This window comes from Nannospalax galili, unplaced genomic scaffold (assembly GCF_000622305.1).
Source record: "Nannospalax galili isolate Female #2095 unplaced genomic scaffold, S.galili_v1.0 scaffold1812, whole genome shotgun sequence".
Lineage (NCBI taxonomy): Eukaryota > Metazoa > Chordata > Mammalia > Rodentia > Spalacidae > Nannospalax > Nannospalax galili.
The window spans coordinates 475,724-497,747 of NW_008331838.1; the positions used below are offsets into that span (position 1 = coordinate 475,724).

The window sequence follows — 22,024 nt, forward strand, 5'->3', positions numbered from 1 at the left end:
AAAACATGGACACAGGCACTGCCACACACGGTGCACAGAAGGCTCCATGGAGAGCTGGAAAGAGCTGCCCGGACACCAAGCCTTGGGTGGCCTGAAGCTCAATCTGGAGATGATTCTGAGTATGATTAGAAGACAAAATTCCCCTCATCAGGTTCAGAGGTATTGAAAGAACTCTGACTGGGAGGGTACTATTAAGGTGCATCTGGGAGCCCAGAAGAGCCCAAAGCAGCCTGGGCATGGATCCCAGGTGGAGACACAGGGCCTCATTCAGAGCAAAAAGATGAACCCCATGGAAAGGTCTGGGTAGAACCAGAAACATGACAAAGATGAAGCTCCCAGCTTAGGAACATCTGTCCAGGAATGCAGGAAGGAGCCAAACTTCCGTGACACCCTTCACAGTCAGTCCTGCTGAACATGGGACTTGACGTGGGGATGGGAAGAGGGTGGATGTAAAGACAATGTGAAACAGAGCACAGGATCAGCCTAAACATGGAAAGTGGGGAGCAGTGAGGAGTCAAAGCTTAACAGAGGAGCAGAGGTCAGTCATGGCCTGAGCCAGTCACTGCATCCCCGTAAGGCTAACTTAGTGTCTGAACACCCACCTGTGACGTCCAGGCGGAAGGAGACCCTCTGTCCCCCGGCCTCACAGCTGTACTCCCCGGCATCAGCCTTGCCCGCCTGCTGCACCACCAGCCTCCTCGTGCAGCCCGAGGCCTCCACTTGCACCTTCGAGCTCGAGCTCAGCTTCTTCCCGTCCTTGAGCCACGTCACTTCTGTCTGGGCCTGGGCCACCTCGCAGCTCAGGGTGGCGCTGGCCCCCGCCTCTGCCTTCACCTCGCTGCGTGCCTGCTGCTCCTTGGCAAACACCGCCTTGGGCTCTGGGGACCGAAAAGGACGCACGGGGTCAGAGACGCTGTACGTTAGGAAGACCACGTGGGGAAGACTTGTTTGGGATGGCTGGGAACATCCTCCAGGCTCTGCACTCACTATGCCCGGAAGCTCAGCACCTCTCACACAAAACCACAGCTCACACAAACATCCCAACACTGCTGCACAGGACCTGTGACAGTCTCTGTAACAGGCTGCTGCAGGGAGGGTCTGTGGGTCAGGACACATGCTGAATCCTGAGGCTCCACACTTTGCCTGCTCTGAGCATCGTCAATCACTACATTGAGGAGGTGGCCTGGACCATCTGGGGTTCTACCTTGGGTTGATGCCTCATGGGGGGGGGCATTGCTGGCTCTGGCCACTATTTCTTGGTCTTCCATGGTGTGACATTCACTCAGTGACTGATGATGTTTCTGCCCTTTTCAGAGTTACGTTAAGCACTCTATATATTCACATGCTCAGGCTGTGACTGCTGTGTGCAGGTGTCTTCCCCATCTTCCTGTGTCTTTTCTCACACAGAGAGACTTCTGATGACATGAATTGCAGACATAGATTCACCAGCATGTGGTTTCAGTAGAGACAAAATGTCGACTGTCGTTTTGCTGAGTACATTTATATCTTATGTAAGTAATATTATCCTGAGGTCTTACATAATCCATGGTATCTGCCCAGGGCATGTTTTTCCTTCACACTGGAGTCTGATGTAGCTGTGCATGAGTGTGAAGTAAGAGACACCTGTACTGTAACTGCAGTTCCTATACACACGTGTTTGGATGACTGGTGTGACTAACATTTTCCTAAGAGTCCTCCCTTTTCCATGTCTCCAACCAGTGCCATGGTTTAAAAAAGTGAGGGCCAGATTGTTCTCGCCTCTGCTTTCAAATTCCCTACTCCATTCCTGGGTCCACTGCTTGCTGCCTGTGTTCAAGCCCAAGCTGTCTTCACCAAGCACAGAATCAAGGTAAGCCTTGATGCCCGGCAGATCAAATACTCTCTTTTATTCATGAATCTTTTCCCTTACATATTCCAGAAGATCTTCTCTTTGCTAGTGACCAGAAATGGTTGTCACTGGGTTTTCCATGCCTGTCTCCCTACTGTTTTGTGCCCCCTCCATTGGCTCCATAAAGCAAGTTCCCCCTCAGAAGTATGCTTCATTAGACAAGGAATTAGAGCACCATCCTGGGGGTCTTATGTCATTCCTTTTAGGATATCATTTTCAGCCCTCCTTTGCTAGTCCGTCGATTTAGAAATGTAGCCATGCACCTATGACACCTGCCTTTATCACATTATATTTCTTTATTTATTCTCCTCCGTAGGCTTCATGCTGGACATGAGTTGTTACAGAAGACCTTTTGAAATCTTCCAATGAAAGGAAAAGCTTCCACAAATGCAGGAAAGCACGCACCTGCTACCTCTGTAGCACCCTTTATAAAATGTAGGTAGCCCCGTTTTACTGCTAGTTCAAGAGCTTTTTTGTGGTACTGGGGACTTAGGAATGCTTGGAAGGCTCTACCATCAAGGCACACCGAACACAAGAACTTTTCTACATAATTAGACGTTAAATTTTATTTCTGTCTTCTAGATATGATGTAAAAAATTTTTTTTGAAGCTGGGCGTGGTGACGCACGCCTTTAATCCCAGCACTCAGGAGGCAGAGGCAGGTGGATCTCTGTGAGTTCAAGGCCAGCCTGGTCTACATAAGTGAGGTCCAGGACAGCTGGGGCTACAGGGAGAACCTGTCTCAAAAAGACCAAAAAAATTTTTTTTCTTTTGGGACAGAGTCTCACTTTGTAGCCCTGGCTGGCCTGGAACTGGCCATGTAGACCAGGCTGGCCTCAAACTCACAGAGATCCTCCTGCCTCTGCCTCCCAAGTGTTGAGATTAAAGGTGTACACCCTTACACCTGGTCCTTTTCAAATCTTGTAATATCATAGATTTTATGGACTTTTACATTCTAATATTAAACCAACTTTGTATTTCCTGCGTTACAACTTCAGTTCAGTGGATTTACCTCTTAGCATATTGCCCCATTCACAATGCCAATATTTTGTACAGATGTTGACTTTGGTATCATAAGATGTTGGCCCATGTTTTCAACTTTTCACAATCTGTCATTTTGGTATCAATACTGTACTGTCTACATCAAGTGAGCTGAGGAGTATATACATGTCCTTTGAATTTTAGAAGAATGTCCATGAACACAAAATCATTTGCTTCCAAAATATTTTGCGTAATTTATCAACTAAATTTAACTCCTATGACATTTTTAAAGCTAAGGCTTACCCTTTTAAAAGGTTCATAGGACTGTTCGAATTCCCTGATTTTTCCTGTGAACATTTTGATGTCATTTTTTTCAAGACATTTCAAGAATTGGCCAATTTATTGAAGTAGCTCAAATTTACCTACATAAAATCATGTCATATTTCTTCAAGTCATTTATCAAAAAGAACCCAGTGGGTTTTCATTCATATAACATTTCATATAACACATTACTAAACTGTCATGTGGTAATGTCTCACAGGTGGGGGCAAATTTCTTAAAGGTGAAATCTTTTTCTTTCTTTTTTTTTTTTGAAACAGGGTCTCCCTGTAGCCCCAGCTGGCCTGAAACTCACTATGTAGACTAGGCTGGCCTCAACTTCACAAAGATCCTCCTGCCTCTGCCTCCTGAATGCTGGGATTAAAGGTGTGTACCATCATGCCCTGCTAAGAGTGAAATTTTTATTCTATCATTTATCTTCCTATCTATCTATCTATCTATCTATCTATCTATCTATCTATCTATCATCTATCTATCATCTATCATCTATCATCACCATCATCATCTGTCTATCTATCCTCTATCGTGTGTATGGGAAATACCATGGTGTGTATGTAGCGGTCAGAGTTTGCAGAAATCAGTCCTGACTTTCCATGTGGGTCCTAGGGATCAAATTCTGGTCATCACTTAGTAGCACACACCTTCACCCTCTGAGCCATCTTATTGATCTTTGGATGAACTCTTTTAACAAAAAGCAGCCTGGGCATGGATCCCAGGTGGAGACACAGGGCCTCATTCAGAGCAAAAAGATGAACCCCATGGAAAGGTCTGGGTAGAACCAGAAACATGACAAAGATGAAGCTCCCAGCTTAGGAACATCTGTCCAGGAATGCAGGAAGGAGCCAAACTTCCGTGACACCCTTCACAGTCAGTCCTGCTGAACATGGGACTTGACGTGGGGATGGGAAGAGGGTGGATGTAAAGACAATGTGAAACAGAGCACAGGATCAGCCTAAACATGGAAAGTGGGGAGCAGTGAGGAGTCAAAGCTTAACAGAGGAGCAGAGGTCAGTCATGGCCTGAGCCAGTCACTGCATCCCCGTAAGGCTAACTTAGTGTCTGAACACCCACCTGTGACGTCCAGGCGGAAGGAGACCCTCTGTCCCCCGGCCTCACAGCTGTACTCCCCGGCATCAGCCTTGCCCGCCTGCTGCACCACCAGCCTCCTCGTGCAGCCCGAGGCCTCCACTTGCTCCTTCGAGCTCGAGCGCAGCTTCTTCCCGTCCTTGAGCCACGTCACTTCTGTCTGGGCCTGGGCCACCTCGCAGCTCAGGGTGGCGCTGGTCCCCGCCTCTGCCTTCACCTCGCTGCGTGCCTGCTGCTCCTTGGCAAACACCACCTTGGGCTCTGAGGACAGAGACATCATTTAGATTGGAAAGACTTGAAGGGGTAGTTAGCAGGCAGAACATCCTCCAGGCTCTGCTCTTGCAGCAGTTCCCAGGTGAAGCCCCAGCACCTCTCAACACAAAACCAGTTTATCTACACAGCCTGTCACTGTTGCATGGGCTGTTTTTGGGGGTGGGGGGAGACACTGTGACAGTTCCTCAGGTAAAAATCTAGGAGCCTTGCCCCACTTGCAGCAGTTCCCAGGTGAAGCCCCAGCACCTCTCAACATAAAACCAGTTTATCTACACAGCCTGTCACTGTTGCATGGGCTGTTTTTTTTGGGGGGGGAGACACTGTGACAGTTCCTCAGGTAAAAATCTAGGAGCCTTGCCCCAATGCAGGGTCTCCCACAAGGCATGTTCTCACCATGTCTGAGAGTCCGCAAGGCTTGCCCTCACCTGCCCTGATCATCATTAGCCTAGCCAGCACATCTGGAGGAGAGCTTGGGCCATGTGTGGCCCTGACCACCTGGTCTTGGTGGTAGAGAGCCTCTAATCTTTCTGGCCATACACATGTGCTCCTCCGCAGTGTTATACCTCAAGGCTCTTTCTCATGCCTCGGTCACTGCCTTTCATTCGCTTTCATGACTCCCTGGATAGTGTTGTGGATTTCCAAGTATGTGTGTGGTAAGGCTTTCCATCTTTCCTGGTGTCCTAGAGTCCCTGATAAAAGTCTTTCTGAATCCACGTGCTTAGTTTTCACGTGGTCCAGTGTGTATAGTTTGTCATTTGGTGAATGGGCTCGGGTTCCATCTTCACCCTGCAGTCCTTACAGTGATCTGTGTCATCGCCCTAGGTGTTCATGGTACCATCTTTTACCCTTTGTCTCTAACCCATCTAGAGTCAGCTCATGTGTTTTGATCTCCTTGTCTAGTTTTATAGTATCTTCCTCATACAGTTAAATGTTCAATGCACCATCTGTACATGCCACCCTTTCCACACACTCTGCACAAACGTGGAAATACTAAGGTACTGGGAGATGGGCAGCTGAAGCTGTGTTGTCCCAACCCTTCTGTGTTTGCTGTATATTACTATTACCTGATAACCATTCTTGTGTTGAGACTCTGTTGTCTTATTGTGTTAAACTAAATTAAATTTGGCCTTGAGGTACTTTGTAGATAGTAAATTCTAATCTAGCTGGACATGATCAGACAATAAGTTACTCTAGTAATAAGTATCCAACTGTTCTAACACTGTTCAGACAAGGGAAATGCCAGTGGCCACCAATCAGGCTGTCTCTACCTCACTTCTTCTATGTGTCACTTCCTCATCTCTGACTGTAAATACAACCTACCTACGTCCTGGGACACAACATTCTGGGCTGGAATCCTAAAGCCAACTAGGATCCTCCAAACCTGACTCTTTCTTATTAATGAAGCTCTCTAGCTCTGTGGCAGTCCTGTGCCCAGTACAGCAACTGCTTACCGGCTCTTCTTCCAAGTGTGCTGGTTATAGCCAGCCTGGGAAATTCACTTGTCATCTGAAACCCATCCTATAGCACTTCAAAACACATGTCTGCTTGGATAGGGATGGGGACGGAACATCTGTGATGCTTCTGTTTATTCTTTCCCTTCATAGCAGAGTTGCTGTCTCTCAGAAATCCTTGGTAATCCACCCAGAGACTCCACATGTCTTATAAACACAAGATTTCTGAAGCACTGCAAAGCTTTTTGTTATTTTTTCTGTGTATGATTGGTATGCCTACATGTATGTAAGTGCACCTGTGTTATGCAATGCTCAAGGAGGACAGAAGAAAGCATCAGATCTCCTGGAACTGGAGTCATGGACGGAAGGTCGTTAGCTGCCTTGTGGGTGCTGGGATTCAAACCCAGGCCTTCTGCGAGAACAGCAAATGCTCTTAACCACTAAGCCATTTCTCCGCCCCATTGAAAAGCTTTCAATCTCATCTTTCAAGCTGCTCAGTGCTAGTAAACAGTGAAGGGAATTCTTTACATTGATTTTTGTATGTAGTCTTTCTCAACTCTTACTAAGGCTCTTCATTCATCTAGGAAATTGTTTTTCTTTTATGCCTTTTATTGGATGTTCTTCCTGGATGCTCTGTATCATGCTGGCTACACGCAACAGCTGGCTTACTTGTGCTGTTCCTGATCTCAAGGCAAAACTCTTGGGTTTTTACTTTGTGATTTGTGTACAGTACTGCTTATCAGGTCAAAAAAGTCTATTTAATGACATTTTGTTATGAATTTTATGACATAACTGATGACGATTTTTTCTTTAAATATTTCTTTTTAATTTACATTGCTCGGTTTTATCAGACCCTTTGTTCTACATTTACTGAGGCAATTACATAGTGTTTGGTCTATCAGGTAAGGTCAGACTCTACACTCATTTTCTTGACAACCATGGGCTATGAATTCCCTCACAGGATACATCACTGAGTTCAGTTCATCAGTATTTTGTCTCCCAAGTTGACCACAATACTCATAATAGATTGTCGTAGAATATGAGTTCATATCATCTGGCCGGATTTTAGTAATGATATAATGATATCTATGTAAGCAGAATTAGAGATGCATCTCTGCTTCCTCCTCTCTAAAGAGATCTCTGCAAACATGGAATAAATAACTTCTAGGAGGCCTGGAAAAATAGGCCCTGAAGCCACTTGGTTTCCTGTGCTCAGTGGCAGGTCCCACTCTATAACAGAACTGCATGAGGTATCTATTTACTCTTGGGTCAGTATTGATTTTGTAAAAACTGGGCAACTTTTTTAAGCTTTGCAAATTTACTTATGTAAAATGAGATCATAATCTATTAAAATAATTAGTAAAAGATAGATAGATTTTGTAGATTTTGCTCTATACAACCCCAAAACCATTATATACAGGCTGAGTATCCCTTATCTGAAAGTCTTGGGAATAGAAGCGTTCATATTTCAGATATTTTTGGATGTTGGAATATTTATATTTCATGAGGATAAGACCAAAGCCTTAACACAGAAGTCACTTGTGTTTTGTATATATGTTAAACATGAGGCCTGGATATATTCTTACATAATTAAAAAAAAATATTATGTGACTGTGTATGTGTGCAAGTGCACACACTATAGCACTGTACGGCAGTCAGAGGACAACTTCGTGGAGTCAGTTCTCTCCTTGCACCTTTACGTTGAACTCAGGTTGTCAGGCTTGCACAGCAAGTGCTTTTGCCCACTGACACATCTCACAAGCCCTAATCTTATATACTATTTTAAATAATTTTGTACATGAAAGAGTACCATGGTGTGGAATTTTTTGTGAGAGAGGGTCTCACTGTGTAGCCCTATCTGACCTGGAACTCACTATGTAGAACAAGGTAGCCTCAAACTCACAAACAACCACCTCCCTCTGCCTCCCAAGTGCTGGAATTAAAGTTGTGCAGCACCACGCCCAGATACGGGGTGGAATTTTTTTACTTGTGGCATCATGTTGGCATTCAACAAAGCTTTCTAATCTTGGAGCACTTGGGGTTTGAGAATGAGGGGTGCTCAGCAGCACTGACAACACCAGCTGCTGTGAGGCAGCATGCTAGTGTCACAGCCGGCCACCACCAGCACTCACTGGAATTCAACTCTGAACAGAAGGAAATGAAGTTGGCTTCAGTTTTACAGCTCAGACAAGGAAATGCAGAGACTTGTTAGCAAAAGTGTATGAAATACATACTGCTGACAACAGTGACTGTATCAGCAAAATGTGCCAAGGCCCCCAAGCTACGTAGTCCTTTTCATCTACATATACATATAAATTCCAAGAGAGAATTCTCATACAGAATATTTGAGCTTTGATATGATGCAGCATAGTGGTAAGGCACACACCTAGGCTGTGTGAGACCCTGGGTCTGACCCCCAATCTCACTGAATGAAAAGGGAACAGACTATACAGATACACACTTGTACACAGACACACACACACACACACAAGCATACATACCCCCAAAACACACACAGACACAGACACACACACACACAGACACATAGACACAGACACACACAGACACACATACACAGACACACACACAGACACGTACAGACACAGACACACACACACAGACACACACACACAGACACACGCACAGACACACACACACAGAGATACACAAACACACACACCCAGACACAGACACACACAGACACACATACACAGACACACACACAGACATGTACAGACACAGACACGTACAGACACAGACACACACACACAGACACACACACACAGAGATACACAAACACACACACCCAGACACAGACACACACACACATTCCACAGCTCTGTGTGTATTTGTACAGAAGAGCCATGAGTCATGGGTCTAGATTATAATATAAAATTGGGCAGATGAACCAGGCATGCTGGCTCACTCCTTCAATCCCAGCCGGGCAGATCTCTGTGAGATCCAGGCCAGTGTGATCTACACAGTGAGGTCCAGGCTAGTTGGGCCTACAGGGAGACCCTGTCTCAAAAGAAAAAAGTTAGATAGAGCATTTATATTCAAGGGAAGAAGGGAAGAGTGTTCTAGAGCACCTAAGTGAAACCTGACAGCACCATAGTCAATGCTCACATAGTTTCACATATGATTAAGTGGATGAAATTTCCCTCACCCTAGCTGAAATAGGTTGAATGTTTCTAGATATGAAGAGGGCATGTGTGGGACTAGGTGAGACCCCAGAAAGCTGTGGATGGGACCCTAGAGAGAGATACTGGGTCACCACAACCCTACACACCAGAAAGGGCTCTGTGATGCTGGACACATGTCCACCAAGCCCACCTGGCCCTGCCAGGAGGATGAGATCATCAAGGACAGGAGATATGCAGAGAAGGTATCCAATGGGGAAAGTGTCAGTGTCAGATGGGCTTCGGTCCATCAGGGACATGAGGGCAAGCTCACACAACCCCCACACAAGGATAACTTCATGTTACACTCACCTGTGATGTCCAGGTGGACGTTGACCCTCTGTCCCCCGGCCTCACAGCTGTACTCCCCGGCATCGGCCTTGCCCGCCTGCTGCACCACCAGCCTCCTCGTGCAGCCCGAGGCCTCCACTCGCCCCTTCGAGCTCGAGCTCAGCTTCTACCCGTCCATGCGCCAGGGACCCTCGGTGGGGGCCTGGGCCCCCCCGCAGCTCAGGGTGGCGCTGGTCCCCGCCTCTGCCTTCACCTCGCTGCGTGCCTGCTGCTCCTTGGCAAACACCACCTTGGGCTCTGGGGACAGGTGGAGACACGCAGGATGAGAAACTCCAAACCAGACCTGGTCCCTCCTCAAAACCTAGGGCTCATTAGAGCCCAGTGATGGCCAAGGCAGCAGTGCCTGTGATTGACAGATGATTGCATGTTGATAAACAATATTCTGTACTGCATGTGACCCAAGCTCCACGCTCTAAAGTGGCATATGTGAAAGGTTGGGATGCAGTCAGGCCTTGTCACTGCCCTAAGCCCTTCCTGGCACACTCTGATGTTTTCTGAGAAATGAGCAGCTTCAGCCCTTGAGGCCGCCACAGCCAGGCTTGCCTCCTGATACCACCACTAACCTGACCTTCGGAGATGGGACCCTGACCTTCCCCTCTGCAGCTCCCCCAGGAACTCCAGGTCATGCATTGCTTCCCAGCTCTCTCTTCCACATGCAGGGGCCACAAACAGCAGGAGGAGGCATGACTGGGAAGAACGACCACCCCAAGCCCCAAGGCAGCAGCCCACATCTTTCTGGACCACAGTTGAAGAGGGAGTACAAGAGAGCAGAGTGTGGGACAGCCAAGTAGGAGCGACTGGAGGCATTGTACGTGGTCTTTTCCTGGACTCGGGGACATAGAGGAGAGAGGAGATACATACTATGATTGCACGGGGGTTACCAAGGGCCAAAGTGAGGGCTCACAAAGCTTTGAGGTCCAGCAAGTAGGAATGGGCAGAGGGAGGCCCTGCCACCCACAGGACTTCTATCCAGTAACTGGACACCCCACACACACGCACACAAGACTCTCAACTGCAAACAGTCTGTGTTCACCACACAATCCCATCACCCCTAGGTCAGTGTCACCAAGGAGGCACTCAAGGTTGGCACAGCCATCACTCTGCTCTGATCTCATGATGATGAGAGACCACAGAGCTACCAGGCAGAGCTGAGGACACAGATGCTGAGATCCAAGGGAGGGTACCATAGGCTCAAGGTGGCCCAAGCCACCTAGACATATCCTGAAGTATCACACCAAACACTCAGGGCCTCTCCCCATTCAGCCCAACCCTGGCATTTACCTGTGACGTCCAGGCGGAAGGAGACCCTCTGTCCCCCGGCCTCACAGCTGTACTCCCCAGCATCAGCCTTGCCCGCCTGCTGCACCACCAGCCTCCTCGTGCAGCCCGAGGCCTCCACTTGCACCTTCGAGCTCGAGCTCAGCTTCTTCCCGTCCTTGAGCCATGTCACCTCTGTCTGGGCCTGGGCCACTTCGCAGCTCAGGGTGGCGCTGGTCCCCGCCTCTGCCTTCACCTCGCTGCGTGCCTGTTGCTCCTTGGCAAACACCACCTTGGGCTCTGGGGACAAACAGGGATGCACAGAGTCACTTTAGGTTAGGAAGGCCACATGGGGGAAGAAGTTCCAGAGGGAGTCTCGGTACAAAACAAAAAACAAACAAACAAACAAACAAAATAGTTCATAATCCACCACTGCTGCAGGGTGGCATGTTTCTTTAACCTCTGAGCTATCACTCCAGGCCCCTGCGCACTTGCCGCTCCTGCAGAGGACCAGGATTCAGCTCCTAGCACCCATATGGCCACTCTCAACCATCTGTAACTCCAGTTCCAGGAGATCTGATGCCCTATTTTGGCCTCCATAGGCTCCTGTACACATGTGGTACATATATACATATATGCAGGTTCAGACACATACACATAACATTTTTTTTAAAGAGGAGCAAGTGATGTTAGATGCTGAGCTATCTCCAGCCCCGATTTATTACTTTTAATTTGACTGTTTTATTAGCTTCTCAAGGACTGGTGGCCATACTTGGGGCTCAGACTGTAACCCCAAATTCAAAAACACAGTAATCTTTCTTGACTATTTACAAAGTCTAACAAAATTAATCTTTGGGATTTTCTCATTGGCCTTTATACAATATGGGCTCCCTGGACGTTTTCTTCAACTTGCATACCTTTATGTCCTTCCTCTGCTGCCCTGTGTCAGATGACAGATGCTTCCTGGTCTTATTCCCCATCTAAATTAAAATCCTTCGAGAATCTCTTTAAATGTGATAGAATCGGGTGTGGTTTTTGTAGCATTTGTTAAATTAACCCTATTTCTATACATAGTGTTAAGAACTTCATGGCAAGCTGGGGGAAGGGTACAGTCAGGAAGCAGAGGCAGGTGGATCGCTCTGAATTCGAGGCCGGTAGGTCTACATACTGAGTTCTGGGTCAGCCAAGGCTATATATTTTGTCTCAAAAAAAAATTTTTTTTAAAGAACCTCATGGCATAAACTGATGGTGGATATTATCAAACATGAACTTTGGATTCATCAGACACTTATCTTGCTTTGGTTGAGACAATCACAGAATCTTTTCATTTGTTCTAGTTGCAGCAAAACTGTTTTTTACTTGTCGTGCCGGGTCTGTGACCCCAGTCTGTGCACTGTCCTTGATGTAGTGCTGAGCTGAGTTTCTAGTATCCATACAGACGCTGGTAATTTTAATTCTAACTGATTCCTTGTCAGATGCCTCTGTCCACTTTCTACAGACAATTGTTGGGAGAGAATATTTCTTTTTTCTGCTGTTTATTTGTGAGTGTGAAATAACTTCTTTTCCCATTTTTTTTTTTTTTTTTTTTTTTTTTTTTTTTTGCGACAGGGTCTTCCTTCGGCCCCAGCTGGCCTGGAACTCACTATGTAGACCAGGCTGGCCTTGAACTCACAGAGATCCACCTGCCTCTGCCTCCCGAGTGCTGGGATTAAAGGCGTGCGCCACCATGCCCGGCCTTCTTTTTCCATTTTTAATCAATAAACAACTGCACATATTTATAGACCACAATGTGATGTTTCAATATATATCTACACTATATTCAAAACATGGTAATCGGCCTCAAATATTTGCCATTTCTTTGTGGGAACATATAAAATCTTCCTAGCTACTTGGAAGAGTGCTGTGCATTATTGCCAACTACAGTCTTCTTGTGAGACAAAGCACCAGAACTGATCAGTTCCTTCTAGAACATTTGATGTGATTTCTCCATAAGCCTTGATGGACTTCTGTCTTCTCTATGACAAGCTGGTTTTTATGAGTCTGTTTTAAAGACTTTAGGAATGTTCAAGATTTCTGTTTCTTCCTGGGTCACTTTTGCTACACCCTTCTAAGAAATCACCAAATGACTATAATTTTTAAATTTCTCATATTCTCTGAAGACACAGAGGGAGGGGTTGCCCTTTTATGTACTTGATTTTGGTATCGTCACACACTCATAAACTGCGTCCTGCTGAGGGGACACTGAAATGTTATCTAGTGCCACCAGAAGTTGGTGTAAGACTCCTGAGTGATGGGAGAAGGTCTGACCAGCGGGGCAGGTGCAGACAAACTCCTAGGGAATTCTGCGACACACACACTGCTCTGTGGACAGAAAACCCCACTAGAGGAACTCATCTTGTCTCCCAAGGGTAGAGTCACTCCATAAGCCACTTCCTTCTCCTTTCCTAAGCGAAACTCTGGGAGTGCCAACACTGATGCTCAAAGTTACTTTTGAAAAACAAAACTTTCCCTGAGAAGAGCGTTCCAGGCTCACGGGAGCACACCCACCGCCCTCTGCTCTCTTTACTACACACAAACACTGCAGGGCAATGTGCATCTGAACTCAGCACACACACTTCCCACTGCGTTGGGAAATGAGGAAGGAGTGCCCAGACACCTGAAACTACAATAAGCCAGATTTTTGTTGCATGAAATTGCATGTATGATTAGGATATCAAAATTCCTTAGTTTATTTAAACTCAATGGAAATGTTTCACATGAGTAAGAATGCTTATGTGTTACTGGATAAAAAATAAAGTAACTGCAGACACTCAGATATTCACACAACCCTGCGAGACACATCTAACCCAATCCCAGGCACCAGGAAGAGCTAGTGACAGCCCTGGGTACCAAGAAGCAACAGGAAGACCCAGGGACATTCCTAGGAATGTATGATAAATGCCACCACATGGAAACAGAGATAGCGTCCGTCCCTTCAGGTCCTATCCATCCCATTCCTGCTCACACAACCAAGTGCTGTGTGTGTGTGTGTGTGTGTGTGTGTGTGTGTGTGTGTGTGAAAACACAGTGTGAAAGATGGTGAAGTGCCCTGCAGCAGTGCCTTAGTCCTTTGGATTATTACTAGGTTTTAGCATCGCATCCAAATAAGCAAAGTTAGTTTCCTCAAACCACTGACCTGTGACATCCAGGCGGAAGGAGACCCTCTGTCCCCCGGCCTCACAGCTGTACTCCCCGGCATCGGCCTTGCCCGCCTGCTGCACCACCAGCCTCCTCGTGCAGCCCGAGGCCTCCACTCGTACCTTCGAGCTCGAGCTCAGCTTCTTCCCGTCCTTGAGCCACGTCACCTCTGTCTGGGCCTGGGCCACCTCGCAGCTCAGGGTGGCGCTGGTCCCCGCCTCTGCCTTCACCTCGCTGCGTGCCTGCTGCTCCTTGGCAAACACCGCCTTGGGCTCTGAGGAGAGGGAAAAAAAAGAATGAGGGTCTGGAGAGATGACTCCGCAGTTAAGAGCACTTGCTGCTCTTGCAAGACGACCTGGGTTTGGTTCCCAGCACTCACATGGCCATTCACACCCATCTGTTACTCCAGTTCCAGGGATTCTGACACCCTCTTCTGGCCTCCTTGGGCACTAGGCACACATGCGACACACTTACATACATGCAGGCAAAACATTCACACACATAAAAATAAATTTAAGGTTTTTTTGTGGGGTTTTTTTTTTTTTTGTCCTTTTTGAGACAGGGTCTCCCTGTAGCCCCAGCTGTCCTGGAACTCACTATGTAGACCAGGCTGGCCTTGAACTCAGACATCTGCCTGCCTCTGCCTCCTGAGTGCTGGGACTAAAGGCATGCGCCCCCACACCCAGCAAATTTAAGTTTTTTAAAGCTACAGACAAGCCCATTAGATTGAAAAGTGAAATCCAACTGTTGTTTACAAGAAAGACTCTTCACTGCCAAACACACCTAGGTGGGAGAGTGAGAGGGCAGAAGTGAGTGCATGAAGGAAACGGAAGCTGGAGCCAGTATGTGCGACTGTCTTTGCATCTGGTTAGCTAGATTTCAAGTCCAAATTTGTCAGGAGGGATTAAAAAGTACACTGCATATTCATAAAGGGAGCGATCGATCAAGAAAATATAATAATCGTAAGTACATATGCAGATTGTCCAGGCAACCAATTTCAATAAACAAACACTAATGAACATAAAAAACTGGTATTTCTTGACATAGTGATAAGGGTAAGTTCAGCACCCCACTCTTACCAACACATACTACTTTGTACACTAACAAAAACATTAAATCAGAGAGGTCTAAATAAATATACAATACACCTCAAGGAGTAAGGAAAAATGAGAGTAAGCCAGACTCAATCAGTAGGTGGGAAGGATGAGTCAGAAATCATGAAATGGAAACGAAAAGCAATGCAGACTCGGGGAAACAAAGAGCCCGCTCTTCAAAAACGAGATCAACAAACTTTTTCCAAACTGATCAAAAAAGGAAATACTCAAATTAATAAAACTAGAGATGAAAGGGGATTCATTACAACAGACTCCAGTGAAATCCAGAAGACCAGTAGGGAATGGTCTTTGGGGGTTTTATTTTGAATGGGATTCAGGTTTGGTTTGGGGGGTTGAGTTTTTGGGGTTTTCTGTTGTTGATTTTTTTTTTTTTAGACAAGGTCTCATATAGTCCAGACTGGCCTCAAACTCAGTATGTAGCTAAGAATAGACCTTTAACCCCTTATCCTTCTGCTTCTACCTTCTAAGAACAGAGGAAGACAGGCAGGAGCCACCAAATGTAACTCATCAGGGAACACTTTGAAAAGCTATATTCCAAAAGGTCGGAAAATCTCCTCCAGAAATGTATAAATTCCTGGACATATGCAACCTCCAAAAATTGAATCAAGAAGACACAGAATTTAAGCAGAACTGTAAGGAGCAATGAGATGGGAGCCATAATCAAAGACTCTCAACAAAGAAAAGCCCGAGATTGATTCATGGCCAAATTCACTCAGACCCTTAGAGAAGAGCTTACACAATCTTCCTCAAACAGCTCCATAAAATAGAAATGGGACACTACCAAAGTCATTCTATGAAGCCAGTATTACCATGACACCAAAAACAGATAAGAATTATCAAAAATGGGCTGGAGAGATGGCTCAGTTGTTAAAAGCACTGGCTGCTCTTTCAAAGGACCCAGGTACAGATCCCAGCACCCACATGCTAGCTAACAACCATCTGTAACTCCAGTTCCAGAGCCAACACCCTCTTCTGACCTCCACAGGCATTGCACAACACGGGTACAGTTCCATGCATGCAGGCAATAATACACTCATACACATAAAATAAAAATAATGAATAATTTAAAAAAAATGAATCATCAAAAAAAAAAAAAAAACAAGGAAAGAAAGCAATGGACCAGCCTCCCTGGTGAGCACAGACACAAAAGTCTCAATAAAATGCTTGCAAACTAAATTCAACAATGCATTAAAAAGATTATGCAGCATAATTAAGTTGGTCTCATTCTAGGAATGCAAAGATGATTCAACAAGCACAAATTAATAAATATATCACATAAACAGACATATTGGACAAAAATCACATGTGCATATCAATAGATGCAGAAAAGGACTTTGAAAAAGTGAAATTACACTTCAGGAAAAAAAATCTGATTAAACGAAGTATAAAAGGAACATAACTCAGCACAATGAAGACCACATGTGATAGCCCTCCAACCAACATGGTACTGAAAGCATTCCCTTCAAAATCAGAAATGAGACGAGGGTGTCCACTTTCTCCGTTCATTTTTTTTGATATCTTAGCTAGAAGGCAAATGAAACTGGGTACGATGGCTCACACTGGAATTCCAGCACTTGGGAAGTAGAGGCAGGAAGATTAGGAGTTCAAGGACATCCTAAGCTATACAGCGAGCTCAAGGAGAACCTGAGCTATGAGAATCTATCTTTGAAAATAGACAAGTGAAAGAAATAAATGGAGGACTGGTGAGATGGTTCCTCAGGTAAGAATGCACCCTACTCTTGCAGAGGACCAGAGTTTGGTTCTCAGAACCAACACTGTGTGGCTCACAACTGCCTCTAACTCCAGCTCCAGGGGATCCAATGCCCTCTTTTGGTCTCTATGGACACTGAACTCATGTGCATATACCTCTATACAGACACACACATTTCTTTTTTAATCTTTAGAAAAGAAATAAAGAAATGGTAAAATTTGGAAAGGAAGTCAAATTATTCTTATTTGCAGACAACATGATCCCAGATATAAAAAAATCTTGAAGACTCCACGAGGAATTTCTTTATCTAATACACACTTGGAGCAAAATAGCAGAATTCAACATGAACACACAAAAATTAGTATTCTATATGCTAATAATGAATTTGCTAGGGGAAAAATCCCTTCATAACAGATTTAAAATAATAAAACACCTAAGAGTAAACCTAACCAAGGAGGTATAAGACTTCTACACTGAAATATTTAAATGGTAAAGAAATAAATTGAAGAAGACACCAGAAGAGGGAACGACCTCCCATGCTCTTGGATTGGCAGAATTAATATTGTGAAAATGGCTATGTTACCAAAAGTGATCTTCAGATTCAACACAATTGTCACCAAAAGTCCAAGGAAAGCATGAAATACCAAACAGCCAAAAAATCTGAGCCAGAAAGAGCAACAGGGGTGTCACAGTAACTGGATTCAAACCACATGACGCCATACACAAAGGACAAAAACTAATCACCAAAAAGACTAATCAATAAACACACTAATGAACTGAACAGACAGTTCTCAAAGGAAGAAACACAGTCAATAAATATTTGAAAAGGTGTTCAACATCCTTAGCCATCAAGGAAATTAAAATTAAAACTGCTCTGAAAAAGAGACGGCAGAGGGTGTGTCCCTGGACAGGACTCCTGTATTAAATCTCACCCACCTAGGGCTCAGGAGCTTTGCAGAGGGTGGGGGCAGGGGAGGTATAGAAAGATTGCAAGAGCTTAAGAGAGTGACATAGATTGGCTGACACATCCAGCGGATGAGCTTGCACTGAGGGACATCTGGGCACACACTTGACTTGATAGGCATCAATATATATGACAGAACGCATGAAACCCGGTGGGAGTTGGTTATGGGGGTACGAGTGGAGGAGGGGTCTACATATAATTAAGATGTATTGTATGAAATGCATAAAAATTCAATAAAAATGTGCATTAATGGGGCTGAAGAGATGACTCAGTGGTTAAGAGCACTAGTTGCTCTTGCAGAGGACCCAGGTTTGATTCCCAGTACCCACATGGTGGCTAATAACCATTCCAGGGGAATCCAATACCCTCTTCTGACCTCTGTGGGCATTGAACAACACAGGTGCACTTATACACATGCAGGCAGAACACTCATATACATAAAACAAAAATAATGCATAAAATTTAAAAATAAATGCATTAAGGATAAAAAACCTGCCTTGAGATTCCATCTCATCCCATTCAGATTGGTTATTAGCAAGAAAACAAATGACAGATGTTAAATGGGATGTGGGGAAAGAGGAACTCTTATTTGCTCGTGGTGAGAGAGTGAACTTGTATGGCCACTATGGATATTAGTGTAGAGGTTCCTCATAAACTAAAAATAGACCAACATATGATCCCCTTGAACCACCCCTGGGTAAATACCCGATGAACCTAAGTCCATACACCAGAGACCCTCCCAAACCCATGTTTACTGCAGCACTGGTGGTATCAGTCAAGACACAGAGCCAGCCTAGATATCCATCCACAGATCAAGGGACAGAGAAAATGTGATGTATAGGCATAAGCTTTATGCAGCTGTGACGAAGAATGAAGTTGGGGCTGGAGAGGTGGCTCAATGGTTAAGAGCATGGCTGCACTTGCAGAGGACCTGGGTTCGATTCCCAGAACCCACATGGTAGCTAACAAGAGTCTGTAACTCCAGTTCCAGGGGATCTGACACCCTTTTCTGACCTCCACAAGCATTGCACAACATGGGTACACTTACATGCATGCAGGCAATACACTCATACACATAAAATCAATTAAAATAAAATACTTTAAAAAGAAGAATGAAGTCATGACATTGTAAAAAAATAGAATTGTAGTTCATCATGTTAAGTGAAATAAACAAGATGCAGAAAGACAAACATTGCATTTTTTCTCGTATGCAAAAGTCCAGATGCTTTTAAAAATGTATCTGTAAATACACATATACATATAATATGCAAACAGAAGAGGAGGTGGGTGTCTAAAGTAAGGGAAGAGAAGGCATTGGGGAAAGAAAGAGTCATATTGTGCTTCCTTCATATGTGGGTCTGGGTTTAACCATTTACCAGTATGGACGTATAGTTTATGTATCACACGTATGTGTGTGTAATATACAAGCAGAAAGAGAGTTAGATGGGAGGAAGAGATGGGTCAGCAGCAGGGGAGGTCAAGGAAGGTAATGAGGGATTTGTACTGGTAAGGTTTAATGATTTACATGTGTGAAAATGTCAAAATAAAATATTCTTTTGTATGCTAAAAATTAATAAAAACAAACTCAGGCATTTCAGAACTCACCAACACATACCCACCAGCCTCTGACCTCCATTTGCATAAATAATGCAATGCGATTGCAATCTCCTTTATGCCACATGTTCATATACAGGGAGCATCTAGAGCCCGGAGATCTTACTCTGGTGGTCCCAGCGTCCTCAAGTAGGGGACATCTGGTCTACCTGAGCCCCATGCAGCAGGAAAAGCCAGCTGGGGATACCAGGGACCACTTGTGAGTTTTGGTAGGTGCTGAGCAAACGTGAGTAAGCATGATTACATGGAAAGGCAGTTCGTGCTGTGGCTGTGTAAGAATGGCCACTCTGCCTTCTCCATGCACCCTTGCATCTTCTTGCCCTTGTCACACAATGGGTGTGGGACTGGCAGGTGAGTCTGAGAAAGATTACAAGATGAAGTCACATGGAAAAGCACCAGGGTCTGTCCAGGCCATCAGCCGGGTTCACTATCACCTCCGAACAAGAGCAAGTTGGTATTCCCCAAAGAACTGACCTGTGACGTCCAGGCGGAAGGAGACCCTCTGTCCCCCGGCCTCACAGCTGTACTCCCCGGCATCGGCCTTGCCCGCCTGCTGCACCACCAGCCTCCTCGTGCAGCCCGAGGCCTCCACTCGCACCTTCGAGCTCGAGCTCAGCTTCTTCCCGTCCTTGAGCCACGTCACCTCTGTCTGGGCCTGGGCCACCTCGCAGCTCAGGGTGGTGCTGGCCCCCGCCTCTGCCTTCACCTCGCTGCATGCCTGCTGCTCCTTGGCAAACACCACCTTGGGCTCTGGGGACAGAAAAGGATGCACGGGGTCAGAGACGCTGTACGTTAGGAAGACCACGTGGGGAAGACTTGTTTGGGAACATCCTCCTGGCTCTGCATTTGCTGTACTCAGGAGAGGTCCCAGCAGAGCCTCTCAGTACAGAGCCACAGATGACCCACTGCTGCAGGGGAACATGGTGCATGGTGACAGTCCTCAAAGGAGGGGCTGCAGGTCTTGACACGTGTGCCTCCCCAACAGTGACAGCACCAGAGTATGTCCTGACAGGGCTGAGTCCCTGAGGCTCCCACCCTTGCCTGCTCTGAGCGTCATCAGCTGGGACATGTGAAGGAGAGCCTGGATGGTTGTGGCCCTCTACTGCCTGTCCCACTGGCGCCCTGGGCCATCACGGAGTACTCCTGTGGCTGTCAATGTTCAAGCTGACCCCACTCTCAGCAGCACTGCCTCTTTTTGTTCATTTCAGGAGCTCTGTTACATGTTACAGCACATGTCTTCCCCTACTATGTGATTTGTGGGTCCTCTCCTTATGATGTTACTAAGGTTTGGATGTGGCTGGTCCCTCAAAATTTCACATTCAGCAGTCTGGGTCTCCATATGGCTGTGCTGAGGTAGGGAACTTTTAAGAGTGTGTTTGGCTCCTTCTGTTCCTCACAGGATCCCTTTCTACTGTTGTGGAGGTGGGCCCCATACCAGAACACCAGTATCCTGCTACATGGATCTTGTAGACATCAGAATCTTCAGCCAAATAAACCTCTCTAATTTATAAGGTACACAGTCTCAGTTATTTTGCAACAGCAACACAAATAAAACTAAAACAAATGTCTTCTAATCTATCTTGTTTTCAATTTAATGTAGTCAAATGTGCCAATGTTGTTCCACTGTGATCAGTACACTTGTTTCCTGTCAGAAATGTTTCCTTACCTGGTCTTTAAGCAACACACAGCATCACCTAAGAGTATTATGGTTTACCTGGTTTCTCTAGTTTACCTGGAATTGATCTCTGCCTGTGTATGAACTAGATTATTTCTTTTGCTTCCATGTGGTTTAATGTTCTAAAAGTTTTCATGAAAAGTCCTTTCTGGGGGACAAGGAAGGAATGGGTTTACCCACAAGTGTGTTTCAGAGTTCAATACTTTGTTCCTTCCCTTTGTTTCTCTCTCTCTAGTGAGGACCACATATCTTTGTGAGGTATCTAGTGAAGACTAGGTATCCACATGGAGTCTTTATGTATTTTGAAGGCTGATCAACTTTGATTTTCCATGCCTCTACATCCACAGATTCTTTAATGTCTCTCAAAAATGCTTCACTTTCATTTACAGAGCTCTTAAATAACCAGATTATAAAGTGCGGGTAATTCAACTACCCCTGGAGAAACACCAGAGCCACCACAGGTCCCAGTCCAGATGCACCCAGCGTCCTGGACCACACACAACATCCGGGGTTCTTGGGGAGGTTCTGAGAACAAAGGGGTGAACGTTCTGTGGGAATGAGGAGGGACAGCTAGTGGGGAAATAGAGGGGACATGAGAGGACAAAAGGTTCCCTTTGCTTTTGGTCCTGAAGGTCATGCCTCACAGACTAACAGCCAAGAATTTTCACATAACTGGCCAGACTACCGGCAGAACAAACCTGCACTCCCCTTCCGAGAATCACAAGCAAGATTCTTAAAATGGCCAACGAGCCATGCTTTGATTCCACCCTTCTTGTGTCCTGTGTGCACTAAGGAGCCCTTTGTCGAACGTCTGTCATGGCACTCACTCCCTTCCCAGCTGCAAGACTGCCTGAAAGTCTCCTACTTCAAGAATAGAATTCTGTGGGTTAAAAAAATAGAAGGGGCTGGAGAGATTGCTCAGTGGTTAAGAGCACTTGCTACTCTTGCAGAGAACCTGAGTTCA

General features: G+C 45.6%; 1 protein-coding gene across 1 annotated transcript in view; it reads right to left on the reverse strand.

Annotated features, from left to right (window-relative positions):
• The window catches only part of Obscn (obscurin, cytoskeletal calmodulin and titin-interacting RhoGEF), a 149,322-nt gene that overhangs the window by 85,861 nt on the left and 41,437 nt on the right, over positions 1–22,024 (reverse strand). The window contains 4 exon segments of the mRNA XM_029560576.1: positions 603–878; positions 10,829–11,104; positions 13,980–14,255; positions 19,860–20,135. Of these exon segments, the coding sequence (XP_029416436.1) occupies positions 603–878; positions 10,829–11,104; positions 13,980–14,255; positions 19,860–20,135 (1,104 nt within the window).